The sequence below is a fragment of the Aptenodytes patagonicus genome, chromosome Z (assembly GCF_965638725.1).
Source record: "Aptenodytes patagonicus chromosome Z, bAptPat1.pri.cur, whole genome shotgun sequence".
NCBI lineage: Eukaryota > Metazoa > Chordata > Aves > Sphenisciformes > Spheniscidae > Aptenodytes > Aptenodytes patagonicus.
Window position 1 is genome coordinate 85,971,907 of NC_134982.1, and position 15,350 is coordinate 85,987,256.

The window sequence follows — 15,350 nt, forward strand, 5'->3', positions numbered from 1 at the left end:
GAAGTTTTACTCAAAGTTTAAGACTGACATTAACTGAACATTAAGACTGCAGTTTCCTGGCAAATACCAATTACTCCTTCACTCCCACAAATTTCATATTAATTTGATCCTTGCCATTTTTCGCCATTACATTTTCATAGTTAATTTTGAAAAAAATCAAAATGAAAACATCTCAACAAGAAGAATGTCCTTTCCTAGCAAAGGCTGTTCAAAAGACGTCTCTCTGAATGAGAGTAATCCAGCAGGGAAATCTCAGCCGATGGCCACGTACCCCACTGGGGTTCTACATGAGGTGTCTGTTCATAATACTTGATCAGTTACACGGAGCCACTGCTAGTCACTTTGAATTGCTATAACCTTCTCTATGAATGGACTGGTATTGATGGCTTAATAGAAAGCAACACAGTATTTCACAGATAAGAATGTTACAATACACACTTGAAGAATAACAGGAAAAAACTATTAACTTTGATGACCTTAACTTCTGTCTTCAATAAATTCCAAGCTCCAACTGTTTGTGCAGGGCAAACCTGTTCATGACCCCAGGATTATTGAGAGTTAAAAAGCAGCTGCTTTTCTGACAATAAAGATGAACACAGGATTAACCAAGATTTAAAGTTACATTTTTTGATATATAAGGAGAGGGAAGTTTAGAAAGAAGAAACTACAACTAATATACAGGAAATCTGGAAGATCAACCCACAAGAACTCTCCTGGAAGACATCTGGCAAACTAGAAATACATACAGTCCCTTCAACTACTTCAAAAGTTCATTCCCTGATGCTTTTCGTCTAACTGGATACTGCAGAAAGAGCATCTACTCATCATAAACAGTTGGCATTGTCTCCACAGCTATCAGAGCTGTAGATACTGAAGAGAGCGCTGCTGGCTGACATCTGGATGATTTAAGCACATTTTTGATACAGTTTATCACCATGCATAGTGGCCTGCCCTTTGCTATCACACAGGGGTAATACAGAGTTAAAAAACTGCATCTTTGAAGATGCAAATGCTTGCTTTTTTAATGTTACCATTCATCTAGAACAGCGGAAGCACAAGCCTATAAGCGAAAAAAAATTATTTTCTCTGAAGGATTTTACATTATAGTCTAGTTCAGATTAAACTACAAAAATAAGACTTACAAGTAGCAATAGTAAAGAACATTTTATTAAAATGGAAGTTTGTCAAACCTTATGTATCAAAACTAAGGCCACAGCTAATGCTAACACAAAGTAAACCTCAAAAGGTTCTTATAATATGATACAATTTAGAAATCTTATACAAAGCTATTTTACAAATGACTACTCGAACATTCTGAAATGCAGCATTACATACTTGTTCTAAAATGATATATCAATTATTCTAGTGATAATATTTAATGATACAAAGTACTGAACTATCAGTGCATATAACCTGTCTTTATTTTGGTCCTGTGACGAAAGTAATTTTCTGCATCACGCCAGCTACGGAATTGAAAGGAAGTACGAAACATTGTAATGGAAGCTGCCGATGATTCCTCCCTTTTGTGCTGAGTTCATTTCTTTTCTTCTAATGCTAAATATCGCCTGTCATAATAGCAATGAACTCTTCTTGATTGACTGCAGAAAAAGAGAAAATTGTTAGACAAACAGCAAACATCCATAAACTATAAAATAAACTAATGCATATCTGTACAGTACTTTTTACTTAAAGGTTTCCCAGTTAGTATTTGTTGTGTCTAATTCATCACTAATCAAGGTTTACAAGTTTGGATTTTTTGCTTCTAGAACAACAGAGATTTTGCACTTCTTTTTTCATGTAAAAGGAAAAGTTAGAATGCGAGCTTAATTATGTAGAATACTTAAGCCAGAATCTAGCTCGTATATAACAAGCTATTATTTCTAATTATGAAAGTAAAAATACTTTCAAAGTAAAACAAGATAGAAAAAAACACTGAGAAAAGTATGTAAAAAGATGGCTATGCAAAAACATAATACATTATTAGGATTTTTTAAGATTTATAAAAATGTTAAAAATTATACATAAATTTTATTCAATAAGTGCTTCTCAAGCAACAATACTGCAGCTCCAGTTACAATCAAATTCAGTTTTATTCTTAAAATCATGATTCAGACATTTATGTCCAAACCGCCCCCCAAGCCCAAACCATGCTATTCTTCTCTCCCTCAAATCTGTAATGCTTGCCAAATACAAAATGAATTTTAAGATCATTTACTAATGATTCCATAAATTAGCTAGAATTAAAATGGACTTTTGACAAGCTTTTCCCCATCTGAACTTTCTTCATTCTTCAGTTATAATTAACAGAAATTTTACGCAAATGTACTTGAAGAAATCAAGTCATAATAATAAATTAATTAGCAGTCATTAATTATTTTGCTGCACTTATACCTGAGCTATTGACCTTACTCATATGTTAAGACAGAGCCACCGTAGAAGAGTTAACCAATGAACATGTTCACTCTGCAACTAATTACTGTAGTGGGGAATGATTAGAATAAGTCAGTGGTATGGAAAAGACCAGACGTGTATGAAGAATTCTCCCTGACAATTATCTGTCCCAGCCAGTGTGCCCAAGCTATTCCTAAACAAAGCACTGCAAAATAAGAGCTACATTTACAGCTAGCAGAAAATTAAACAAATTCAAGTATGTTACGGAATAAAAAAAAATAAACCTAAATCCGCCCCGTTGCGACACATGTCAAAAAATATGAAACAAGTAGATCTAGTCTAGCTTAGGACCCTATACTCTGAAATATCAGTCCATCATATAGCTACATCATGTTCTACTACACATAAGCACTATGATGTCTGTATGACTTTAAAAAGCATTTCCACAGCTTTATCACAGTAACAGCACAATAACAGCACAAATACAAACATCCTCCCCAAAATACTCTCTGGCTTAAAACATCTTTGTTAAACAATCCTGCAAAGTGGAAATACAGTATTACAATGACAAACAAATTTTGTAACATTCAAACAAACTGCGAAGAGAAGCGTAGTTACAATTCCCAGTAACCCAGTTAATCCCAGTTAATCCTCCTCAGATTTAGGATCTGTTCACAAGCTAAGTACAATAAAATCAGAAGCAATCAGTGTCTTTCTCAGCGTCAGATTTCCCTCAATTCCATGACATAAATGATCATAAAAGAACAAATTAGTATAACGGCTAATATGAAGAAAATGTTGACTTAGACTCTGGAGAGTTAAAGGAGCATATTATTTCAGTGGTGGCTTTTTTCTAATTTTTCTAATTCTGTGCCAAAATCTGAGACCTAAGACTGGATCGTGTTTCCTACAGATGCATCAACACAAGACGACAAAAACTGCATGAACTGACAGCATGGAGTTTCTAAAAATAGCCATACTCCAAAACAGAAATTGTTCCTAAGACCGGGAATACGAAAATAAGACTATTTATGTTTTTAAGGCAGACAGAAATATGTCAAACACACTTTCTTCTACAGAAACTTATGTACAGTGTACCAGTACAGCTCAGTGGTTTTGCTGGAAACACAAGGGTTCAAGTAGCCTGGGTATCACACAACAGACCTTATTTCACAATGAGCAAAACAATCTCTCAAACATAAAGGGTGTTAAACCACAAGTGGTATTATTCCTGTATTTGAAGTATCAATTAAAAATGCTACCAACTAACAGTTTCAGATACTTTTTTCTGGCAGGAAGAGAAGGAGAATTAGATGGCAGCAAGATTTTGCTACGTGACCCAGATGTTTGAAGTTAAATGGAACAGTGATTCACAGGATTATTTACTTTTTCAGAATGAATCTTAAAAAGCGAGAAACGGCATCAGTTTTCTTTAAAGAAAACACAGAGAACCTTAAGTGTAAACAGCACCATATACAAACATTATACTGTCAGTCTTCCATATTCGATCTCGTGCTTGACTGCTCTAACAAAGAGAATGAATGGATGAATGAGTAAGACAAAACTAGACCACCCACTCTTAGGTGATCAATTTCAATTCAAAAACGTAGCACTGACCCAAAATAATTATGACTCAGTAACCTTCCTGAAAGGAGCTAATGGTCTACATTCAATCTGTAGTGACCAAATAGCCACATGACAAAAAACCATCCTTGATCCATGATTCTGACATCTCAGTTGGCAGCTCCAGGAGAACAACACAGCACAAAACGTGCTTGCAGATGAATTCCACTCTCACTCACTCCTACAGCTGCACCTTCCAAAAAAGAAAAAGTAAAACGAATCTTAAAAAAAGGAAAAAGTAAAGCTAGCAATGCAATGTCCTTACAAGTCTTCCTTTTAAAAGCAAAACAAGCTCAAAATTAAAGTATCTACCTAGACATCTATCAATCTAATGGATTGAGAAAACAGGCATCATTCCTTGCCTGCTATACAGCTACTGAAAAGGAAGTAAATAGGTATCCTATTGTCTACCAGAATTCACAGCTGCAATCTTGTGTGTCACTGAACACAGACAGGTGCCTGAAAACAAGATTTGCAGCTTTCACTATACTGACCTGCTTCAATTATCCTATAGGAAACGCTGAGAGAAAACAAAATCTATTTTCTCAGGATGCAGCTCTGAGAAAATCTGATCAAGCACTGAGACAGTTCAGGGATCTAAGTAGCAAGAAAAACAACACTTAAAAACCTACATGAATAGTTTTCTCCTGGCTTAGCTCCCCTAAACACCTCACCTATGGGATCAGATACTGCCAGTGCAAGAAATGGGTGGGAAGACACAGCTGGGAGCGTGGAGGAACATCAGAATTATGCAGTATAGATCTGTAAAGGAACCATGGCCTCAGACCACAGAAAGATATCAGAAAACAATAGCTCCAAAAGGAAAGAAATAACACTTTTCCCAACACTTACTTTAGTAATAACAGTGTCAACATTAATACTCTTCTGGCAGTTGATTCACTGACCTTTCACTATCTTTGTCTCCAGTCTCTGTATTTACACCACTACAACGGGACAAAAGGTTCGCATTTCCACACCACTGACCATCTTTAAATGTCCTGCTCTTCCTCTTGAAAGAAAAGGGGTTGTTTCAGTACTTGAGTAATTGTATTCCCAAGTGTGGAATACCATCTATCTCAAACAGCACAGAGGGCAGGAGTGTCTGTCACAAGGCTGACAACACAATTTTTTTTCCACCAGTAGTGAGAGTTTTGAGTCCAACAGATGCAGTGGCTCACAAGTAGAAATACTATTGTAACTGGGAAAGTTGATGAACCACTAGTGAAATCTCAGACACGAGTCACCATCCAGAAAGAAAAACTCAGAAGTAGGTTTTGATGACTGTTAAAAAATGCAGCATTTATGTACATGGTCTCAAGTGAGCAGTCCCTGAAATTCCGGTATTAAGGATTCTGGTGTAAATGTAAGGATGTTTTCAAGCTAATGAAAATAAACAAAGTTTCAGCATTCACAAAGATTTAATAAGCATAGCATCAAACTGGATTTGTTAATTCATTCTTTATCTAGCTAATAAAATCCTTCTGCAGCCCCTCTGTATGGACCTTGTCAATTGCCCAGAGCCATTTTTCACACTATGCTCTTCAGCACTCTGAGGTTCAGAGTATGTTAAAGACCCATCGAAGCTGATCCTGCAACAGACCCAGGGTGCATCCAGCATGATTTACTAGCTTAATACTCCATGTCTGACTAACACGCTGAAATCACAACAGTGACACATCACCACTTAAGAAATATTGACTAGGCGATCGAAAGAGTTTCTCTTAGCACTTTAATCCTTTTACTGATTTACAAGGAAATAAAACTGTAACGTAGGTACATGGAACATGTACCAGTTCAATTACTTCCACCTTCAACTACACTTTCACCAATCTTTTAATAGACAATAGTTGAATAAGAGTTAGTGGTGAATCAACTTGAGAAATTAACTTGATTTTTAGACTCCAAGATATGATTCCAGGACTAGTCAAAAATAACAAATTCCACTATTTGTAAGCCAAATTAAGTTTGAGCTGAAAGTTATCTAGAAGGAAACCAAAGAGGACATTTTCACAACAAAACCACATTTAAAAAGGGGACTATATGGGGTTTTCTTTGCTAACACGTACTTTCTCCATCTCCATCCTTATCAAATTCTTCAATCATAGCCCGTAGTTCTTCATCAGACATATTTTCACCCAATTCTCTAGCAACCCGGCGCAGGTTTCTCAGACTTATTTTACCAGAGTCATCATCATCAAACAATTTGAATGCCTTGAGTATTTCTTCTTGTGGGTCTCTGTCCAATATCCAGTCTGTCACTGTAAGAAGGATACTTAAATTAGACTAAAAAATTCTGAAGGGTAAACTCAGAATGACCATAGCAGATTGAGGCAATACGAAGAACACACACTCCTGATTTCACCCTTTCTTTCATTTTTATATAGTTCAATTCAACATGCATATTTGTTTGGCCGTTATCTGACCTTTCTTTCTCATCTCTCTTTTCCCAAGCTGAGTTTCTCTTTGGGACATACCTGTTGCAGTGGAAAGCTACACGGCCATTTAGACACAGTCACGCTTTCAACGCACCTTTCAATAGGAATTACAAGTATACACATGCCTCCTCTGTTCCAAACTTACCTTTCAGAAAAAACATCAGCTCTGACAGATGAAGACATGTGAGTTTTTTTATTTTATACGTTTTGATCAGGATAGAGTTTTGACTTGGAGAGACCATTGAAACACTAAGTAATGAAAAACATTCACATGGAACCTCTCTTTTAGACACAAAAAACCTAAGCCCAGGGGTTATGAAAAGGGCACTGCTATGAACTACAAGATGTTAATTCTGAAAGGATTCATCAGTCTTTATTATTCCTTTTATCACAACCATTTGTCAGTTTCTGTAACAGAAAAGACAAACTTGCCATGTAAAATATTCTTCTAGTAATTATTTCAGACATTTCTGGAACCAACTGTAAATATCTTCACATCTTTGTACCTGCTAGTCTTGTATTACAGGGCTTGCTATTTATGACTTTCATCAAGCCATTAAAAACACATCAACCCCATTTGTGCATAGAGAACCACTTAGCATCTGCTACTGTCTGCAGATGGAACGCCTGCTCTGGCTTAGTGAACTTGACAGGAAAAAATTAGATTCAAGTTCATATAAGCTCACTACAGCAATGAAGTTTATATGTCTACATAAATCCCTCAGGTTTATATTAAATTTAAGTATTTTCATTTAAAACAACTACGCTGCATGACAGTATCGCATCATTTAAAAATTCTACCTTCCGTGGCAAGAAGACAACCGCAATGTTAGCTGAAGAACAATAAAACACTATGTCTCTAAATACCATAGGTAACATTATTGTACAAAAGAAGACAAAACGTAGTTGCATCTTTATACATTTCAGATGGGCCATTCCTACATTTAAAACCATAAATAACATTAAACTATGAAAAATTGATGGCTCAAGAATTGCTTAGCTATATTCAGCAGCTCTTCACAATTAAAGCTTCTATAACTTATTTTCTCTAACTCCCTGATCTTTCTGCTAGAAGTGGTATTATGTTTAATTCTGTGTCAAGGTCATACTGCGTCATAGCAGCACTCAAACCCAATTCAAATTTCGGGACAGGTTCGATCGCCTTCCAAGTGTATGTTGTACTTTCTACAAGAATTTTCCTAGCTTCTCACAGCACTTTTTGACTGCCCATATTGACAGCCAGGACAGAATCAGGAAACAATGAACAATGACAGGACTAAATATCAGGAATTAAGAAAGAATCACACAGTAATTAAAGTATATTCAATTATATAATATTATAGCATAATGATGCACTTATTATTATTGCTATTAAATCAATACGCTCACTTTACTTTTTTTAATTTATTTTAAATTAAATCAGGACTGAGCACGTGTATTTCCCCATAGACTTTATTTTTGGTTCTTTTCTGACTTACAATTTGCTTTAACCCGGCATACAACTACAAAAATATTATCTGTCATTAACTACACATTTTGTCCAATCCCAACTTGTTAAATCATTAAAATTTGCCACGTTTCAATCATTAGCTGTGTTGCCACATTAAGTAGATTGTTATTCGTAGCCAAGAGGAAATACACATGTACTACATTGGGGATTGGGTTTTTTTCAGAAAATTTACAGAAATCTAATACCTTGAACACATGGACTGGAATAATGAAATAGAGATATAAAGCCATAAATGGAGAAATCCCACACAGCTTTTTTTTTTGGTAAACACAAATTGTATGCAAAAGTATAAGTTATGTGTAACAACCAAAAAAAAAAAATCTTCAAAGAAACTTAAACTCTAATCTTTAAAAAATCTGCAAATCACTACATACTCAAAGTATGTCAAACTGCACAATACACAATCTTCAGATGAAACAGCTTAATGAAATGCCACTGTTTTTATTAACAGTTGAAAATCCTTTAAGTACAATATTTAACGTCTGCTTCAATTTCTCTTATCTTTGTTATATACGAAGTCTGTATTCAGTTTACAGTTTGCCTGTGTATACACTCCTTCCCGTGAAATTCAATGCCAAATACTTTTTCCACAGCAGGAAGGAGAATCTTACAAAATCCATAAACACAAGAATATCTACATTTTAAGTTAGCATTTATTCCTTTGTGTTAGTTTGAAAAAGATTAGGACTGTGTATACTATTTCCTTTTATACTGTGGCTATCATTAATCTCTGCATATCAAACTGAGTATTCAGAATACAAAAATTTATTTTCCTGCACTATTGACTTTTATTAAGAAAAATATGAAATGAAATCTCCCACTTCTGTTTCTTAATGGTACTAGATAACTGAAAAAGTACACAAAGTACTGCTTCCAAATTGTAGTCACTACTACAAGCTAAATTTCTCTAAAGGTACACAATCAAACACATACCAACTTCATTAAAATCTTCAAAGGTGATCTTGCCTGTCGCTTCTCGATCATAATCTTTAAGTATTTTCAGTACATCAGCTTTTTTCACATCAAAACCCAAGGCTCTCATTGCCACCTTTTGGAATAAAATGGAAGTGCAACCATAGATGAAGATTAAAATACGGATTTAACAGATTTCTTTTTATTTTCAGTAATTACCTTCTTGCCCAAGACAGAAGGTGTGTATCAGTGGTTTAGCAACAACAGTAAATAAAATTAATAAAAGGAGAAAAACTTTGGATATAAAAATCGCTTAAAACTACTACTAGCAAAGGGAACATCAAGCTACAGTGAAAAAACTAGCCTTTGCATTTTCAGGGATTTTACAGACTGGACCAAATGCTTCTTGGAACAAGAATATTTGTTTTCCTCACTTCCAAAAACATTTCAAGTACTGACCCTTTTTCGAAGGTATAACTGAAAATCATTCTTTAAATTATTCTTCTTCAGTATTCATACTAAGTGTGTATATGTTTACAGGTTTACAAGTCCTCTTACAAGTAACTTTACTGCTTTTCCAACGAACAACATAAACCAACCTATTTTTTATTTTTCCATTAGGTTAGGAGTACACATTTAGTTTCCCATTTGAACTGAGATGGCAATTTCTCAGCACACACTACCATAACTTCCTCCAAGCTGATGAACATACACTAAACCAGAAGTGGAAAACCACAATCCTATTGTATGTAGCCATTCAAAAATCTATGCTATATGCTGATTTTGTAGAGAAGGAGATAGTTCTTTATGTACTTCTGTTCTTCCATAGTATTATCTTCAGGGCCACAATATTTAATTAGACAGCTAAGAAACAGTTTTGCAAGTAATCATTACAACTGGGAATTCAAAGCATACCATAATTGGAAAAAGCATATTAAGAGTCCCGAAACAGTCCCCAGTACTACCCCACTCGCTGTGGCTTCCAGCAAAGATAAAATACCTGAACTCTGAAATAAAGAGAAGGGAATCGCTATACCTAAGACATTCCTGTAACAGCAATTAAAGTAAAAATAAGACTTTTTTTTTTTCTTCTCTCCCCTCTTTGAGTTAGTTGGTAGAGCCAGAATGTTGAGCCAGCAGGTTGGATTAGGTATTCCCTCCCAAAAGAATATCACCCAATACATGGCAGAAACACTGGCCTCTCCAAAGCTACTTTTTGTTCTTGATGCAGTATAATTAGAATAAAAATTCCTAGAAGATTTAAAGAGACTTTAATAAACTTCATGACTATTTCTAGAGACTTCCAGCTGGGAAGACTCACTAGGAAAGACTGCCATCCTAGCCTCCATTTGCCGGTAGTTATCAACAGGAGAAGCCTTTTTTGGGAAGGGAAACTACTGAGCCTCCCTTACGCACAGCAAATAGCATACCTCATTCCTACAATCCATAGGCTCCCTGTTGAAAAATGCAAGTGGGTCAGCTTTGGCTTGTAGTCAAGGGTTTTACAAATTTGATTTACATCTTTTACCTAAGCCTCTGAAACCTGTGGATTTTCACAACATCAAGCTTTAGATCATACAGTGCCTTCAAAAAGAACCAAACAGCTTTCCAAGAGCTTTTTCCACTTAGTCATCTGTCCAAGCTAAACCCTGGGGAGCATTCAGACCAGTGTTATGCAGGATGCTACGGCACTTCTGTTACTGTGTCAAGTATATAGTGTAGGAAGAAAAGCTCATTCTTACACCAATCCAGTATTCCCTTTTTTTTCTTTCCAAATATCCTCACTCCTTCAGCCCAGCAAGAGATTTTGAACATGGAGCATTTTTTAAAGACACAGCCAACATCTTAAAAACTCACTAAGAAACAGATATCTATTATCTGCCATAAAATTGTTTAAATGAAAAAAACTTTTACCTTTAATTCATGATAATTTATTGCTCTATCTTTGTCTGTATCAAACAACTCAAAGGCATCTTTAATTTCTTGCTTCTGTTCCTCAGTCAGTTCTCTTCTCTTCTTTTTTTTAGTTTTGTCTACCGAAAGCTCATTCCTGTGTAAGAAGAAAGAAATTAAGTGTAATTGATTTCTACTGGGAAGATACCACTGCAGATAACATTTTCCACTGATAAGAAACTCACGATAATTGCACAGATCATTACCTTCCCCATTCAATCTTTTCCCAGCTTGTCCTCCCAGCTTAAAATAACACTTGAAATAGACAATTCCTTTGTGAAAGCTCAATACCTCCAATCCCCCACCCAAAATAAAATCAGCACAGGCTTTTTGGTTAATAAATAACAACAACAACAACAAAAAAGAGGGTAGAAAAACTACCAGTTAAAAAGAATACTTAAGGTTACAAACTAGATTAGCAGTTGAAATGATACAACTCCTGAAAATACTTTATTTCTAAACTGTAGCTTAGAAGAAAGAATTTTGAGACAGACAGGCCACTGGAGGCTTAACTAGGCTAGACAGCTGGGTCATCTGGCTACTGAAGTGGGCGTTAGGTGCCACAAATCGGCTTTGTTGCCAGTTACAGTTCTTAGGTAAATGGCATGTATGGATTTTTTTAAAATCCTTTAAATCACACACCCTGTTCTAAAGCCTTTTTGCTCTGGTTTTGGTATATACAAAAGAGACAAGCCCCCCAAACCAGCAAATCTTGCTCAAAGACAGCCCTCTTTTCCTTGGCTAGTCTAGAAATAAGGTCAAATTTTCAGGTAACAGACAGAAAATACACGATTCATATATTGGGAACAACAGTTGAAAAAACTGAAAAGGATGGCACTGATAAAAGGTACTTTGGACCAAGCTAGTAAAGTGTAAATTTTGCTGTAACTGTGCTTTATTCGCACCAATGAGATTGACTGCTGTACCCAGACTAATGGCCTGGAAGATGTCCATTTCAGAGCAAGAACTCTAAAAAAAAAGAAAAGTAGTACATTTGAGGTAACAGCTGATATCAACTAAGGCTGTTGCAGTACTCAAGGTACACTCCTGGAAGAAGCAGGCATGTGTGAGGCTTGGCAGCATGCCGTGATGAGCATGGCTAATTGTAGCAGTAAATCCCCTCCATTCTGTGATCATGAGGCCACATCAGATGTACTGTGTCCAGCTGTGGACACCCCAGTACAGAAAATGGGTAAGGTCTAAGGCAGACTACCATGCCTGGTGGCTGCTGCGCATGGTGCATGAGAAGCTGAGGGAGCTGGGTTTGTTTAGAGCAGGGTGAGTGGGGCAGAGGGACCAGGTGGGGAAGGGCTAAGGAGAGGGGATCTAAGTCCTTCACTATCTAGAGGGTTATTACACAGAGAACAGCGACAGGGTCCCCTCAGAGGAGCACAGTGAAAGGACAAGAGGCAACAACTACAAAATGCAACAGGAGAAACTGCAGCTCAGAAGACAAACTTGTAGCTTGTTTCTCTAAGGGGAAACATTTTCCCAGTGCGAGCATTTATGTGCTGGAACAGCTGCACTCAGAGACCGAGGAGTCTGCCTCGTCAGAAATTTCTGGAACCCAACTGAAAAAGGTGCTCAGCAACCTCATTCAGTTTTGAGTGGGACCCACTCTGAGCAGAAAGCTGGACTAGATGACTTCCAGAAGTCCTTTCTAACCTAAGTTATTGTATAATTTAGGTTACGCTCTCAGGAAAAGGTTTTTTATACTCATTTGTTTATTTGCACCAGAGACAAAATGCAAGCTGTGTCACCTACTGTAAAATGCATAAAAATTACTGATGAGTGAGCAGAAAACTGCTTTTCAAGGATATTTATTTTCCAAATCTCCCGTAATGAGCTGCTTTTCCTTCTCCTTTGTCAAGGATTTGCTAATTTTAATCAAAACCAAAAATTAAACACACAGCTGGGATCTAGCTTTCAAGAACCACTGAAACTACACCAGTAAGAATTCCAAATATAGACCAGAAAAGTGCAAGCTGCGCAAGCTGGACCTGCCTCAGACCACAATATCCTCAAAGAGCAAGTCCTTAGCAGGCCAGTTGAGACAGCATGATTTCACACAGGCTTTGGATTACCGTAGCTTTTGCAAGGATGAAAATAACTCTGAGCTGGCTACATAATTAGGACTGGGAGAGTAGCTCAGATCCAGAGAGAGCCCACATTTTGTGAGCTGCGATGATGAAATCCATTTAGCAGTCTGAAAGCAGATTACCGTGGAACTCTTCTGGAAGAAGGATCTAGCTACTCAAGCATTTTAGCATAAAAGAATTTTTATAAAAGACGGAGCAGTACTTAAATGCAACTAGTTTAGTGCCACTTCTTCTACAACCACTTTTCCTATATGAAGCGTGAAGTTCTCAAGCCTTGAAAATTAAGGATCACATATGCCACATAAGCATATTAATGACGCTCGAAGACAAGGATTTGCCAGTACAGAATTTATAAGCCGGGCCCCTTCGCACAACAGTTACTGAATCCGAATTAAAAAAAAACCAACCCCACAAACCCCCAAAAGCCAACAGCCGAACTTAACGCCTATTAAAAGGCTTTCTGAAGGTGCGTTACTTTAGGCAACCCACAAGCGAACCTCTCAAAGCGAGGCCCTCAAAGGAGGGCCCCACCCTCCCTCGGTGAACAGACGGCGGCCGGACCTGCTCCGCCCCGGCCGCCCACGACCCCCTCCGAAGGGATCAGACATAAGCGGCTGCGGCTGACCTCCACCGGCACGGCCCCGCCGCTGCCCCCCCCCCCCCCCCCGCTTTCCGAGATCTCTCCCCGGACGTTACCGCGGCCGGCTGCCCTCCGAGGGGACTGCGAGGCCCTTGAGGGCCCCGGAGGGCGGCGCCCGCGGCCGCCCCCCCTCCCCCCAGCAGAGCCGCCCGCACTCCGGGGCCCGAAGCGGGAATCGCCCGGCTCATACCGACCTCAAGGCCAAGCTCATGCTGCCGCCGCCCCCGAGCCGGGCCGCGGCGGGCCGGGCCGCACCGGACCACGCCGCCTGCCCCTCCGCACGGCCCCGCCGTCCTCCCTTCCCCTTGGAAACGCGGCACGACGCCGGCGCCCGCCAACCCGCGCCCTCCTCTGCAGGCCGCCGCCGTCTGATTGGAGGCTGGCGGGGATCTTCCCGCCTCCGAGCGTCGAGCGCCCGCTTACTGGCTGGGAGGCTGCCACTCAAGCGGGAGGGGGCGTTCCTCTTGCGTCATCCGCGCGGGGGGCGGGGTTTTTGGCGTGGGACGCCGTTACCCAGAATGCTGCGCGGCGCGGGCAGAGGTGAGCGGGGCGCCGGGCGCCGGCGGGCCCTGGCGGTGGCTGATCTGGCCCGGCCCCGCTCGCCCCCTGGCACGGCTGGCGGGCTGCCGGGGGCGCCTGGGAGCGGGTGTGCCGCCTCTGCTCCTCTGTCTCTAGCCTGGGTGTGCTAGGGCTGCGGCAGAAGAGCTCCGCCGCGTGCCCAGGCTCTGCCCGCTCCCTCCGCCGCTGGGTGGGACGGCGCCATTTTGAGCGTGGAAGCGCGGCGGGTCGTGGAGGAGCTGTGGGAGGCGGCGCTCCCGCCGTCCGGAGTCGGGGAGCGGGCACTGCCTGCGCGGTGACAGCCGTCGGCGCGCCTAGCTGTTGGCAGGGCCTTGGGGAAAGTGGCCTCGCCTCTGTCGGCTGGGAACTGGTAGTCGATACGCACCTTCAGGATGGGGTCTGGGAGCTCTGCATCGGAGCTCAGAAATGTGAGGGGAGATGTGATTCGTAAGCACGTTCTTGAAATACGTATATACACGCATGGCATTCAGAGTACGTGGAAGCATTTTTGTCGAGCCTGTCTGGTAGTCTACACTTCGCCCTCCTAAAAATCTATTACGTGAAGGCTGAAGACTTTTATGTATGGTTCCAGTTCTCATTGCCATTAATACTTTTGTGCTTTGCAAACCAGTGAATAAGCCAACATTACATACTCGGTGGGTGAGGCAAGTATTCATTTCACCGATAAGAAACCACCAACTTGGAAAGTGTGCTGCCTTGGCACTCTGGTCTGTGACACAACAGATGTCCCTTGTGCCTTGGCATTCAGGGTGCCCTGAGCAGACAGGGCGGTTTTATAACTAGTGCTGAAACAGCATAGTCCAGTGCTACTAGCTGGACCACATGGATGTTCAGTTTTTTCCTAATACTGTGCTAAGCAGTCTGGCTAAATTCACTGAAAAGACTCGGGCAGTGAAAAATGTCTTCAGGCATTTAAGTCCTGCTCCCTTCAGGACTAACAGCATGTCTTGAAGGTGTTTTACATTTGCAGACACCTAGTTTTCCAGTAATAAGCCAGTAGCATGTTGACCCTGACTATGCACTGTTGGATCTGAAGAGGTGGAATCAGTAGGCGTGCTCAAGACACATTTTTCCTGAAAAGTCAAGCAGAGATGAGGCTTGTTTGGCTGTTCATATTATCTCTGGTCCACAGATCAAGTAGGCAGAGGTACTGTAAGAAGTTCGTGATTGACCTCTGTTAACCGATGGTAGCTTTGTAACTAAAAGCG

The 15,350-nt window shown here is 39.8% G+C and overlaps 1 protein-coding gene across 1 annotated transcript; it reads right to left on the minus strand.

Moving 5' to 3' along the window:
* Positions 1–1,149: 1,149 nt before the first annotated feature.
* CETN3 (centrin 3) lies at positions 1,150–13,863 on the minus strand. The gene is made up of 5 exons (XM_076363440.1): positions 13,758–13,863; positions 10,786–10,921; positions 8,893–9,007; positions 6,081–6,272; positions 1,150–1,598 (listed from the first exon to the last, which is right to left on the minus strand). The coding sequence occupies exons 1-5, from the start codon at positions 13,772–13,774 to the stop codon at positions 1,555–1,557; spliced, it is 504 nt and encodes a 167-aa protein (XP_076219555.1). The 5' UTR covers positions 13,775–13,863; the 3' UTR covers positions 1,150–1,554.
* Between the last annotated feature and the right edge of the window lie 1,487 nt (positions 13,864–15,350).

Bases quoted from the DNA above. Each gene is read 5' to 3' on its own strand.
- CETN3 (XM_076363440.1), bottom strand. The intron at 9,008-10,785 runs GTAAAAGTTTTT...TTATTCCAAAAG, and splicing joins TAAATTATCATGAATTAAAG to GTGGCAATGAGAGCCTTGGG. The intron at 1,599-6,080 runs GTACGTGTTAGC...CTTTTTCTGCAG, and splicing joins TAAGGATGGAGATGGAGAAA to TCAATCAAGAAGAGTTCATT.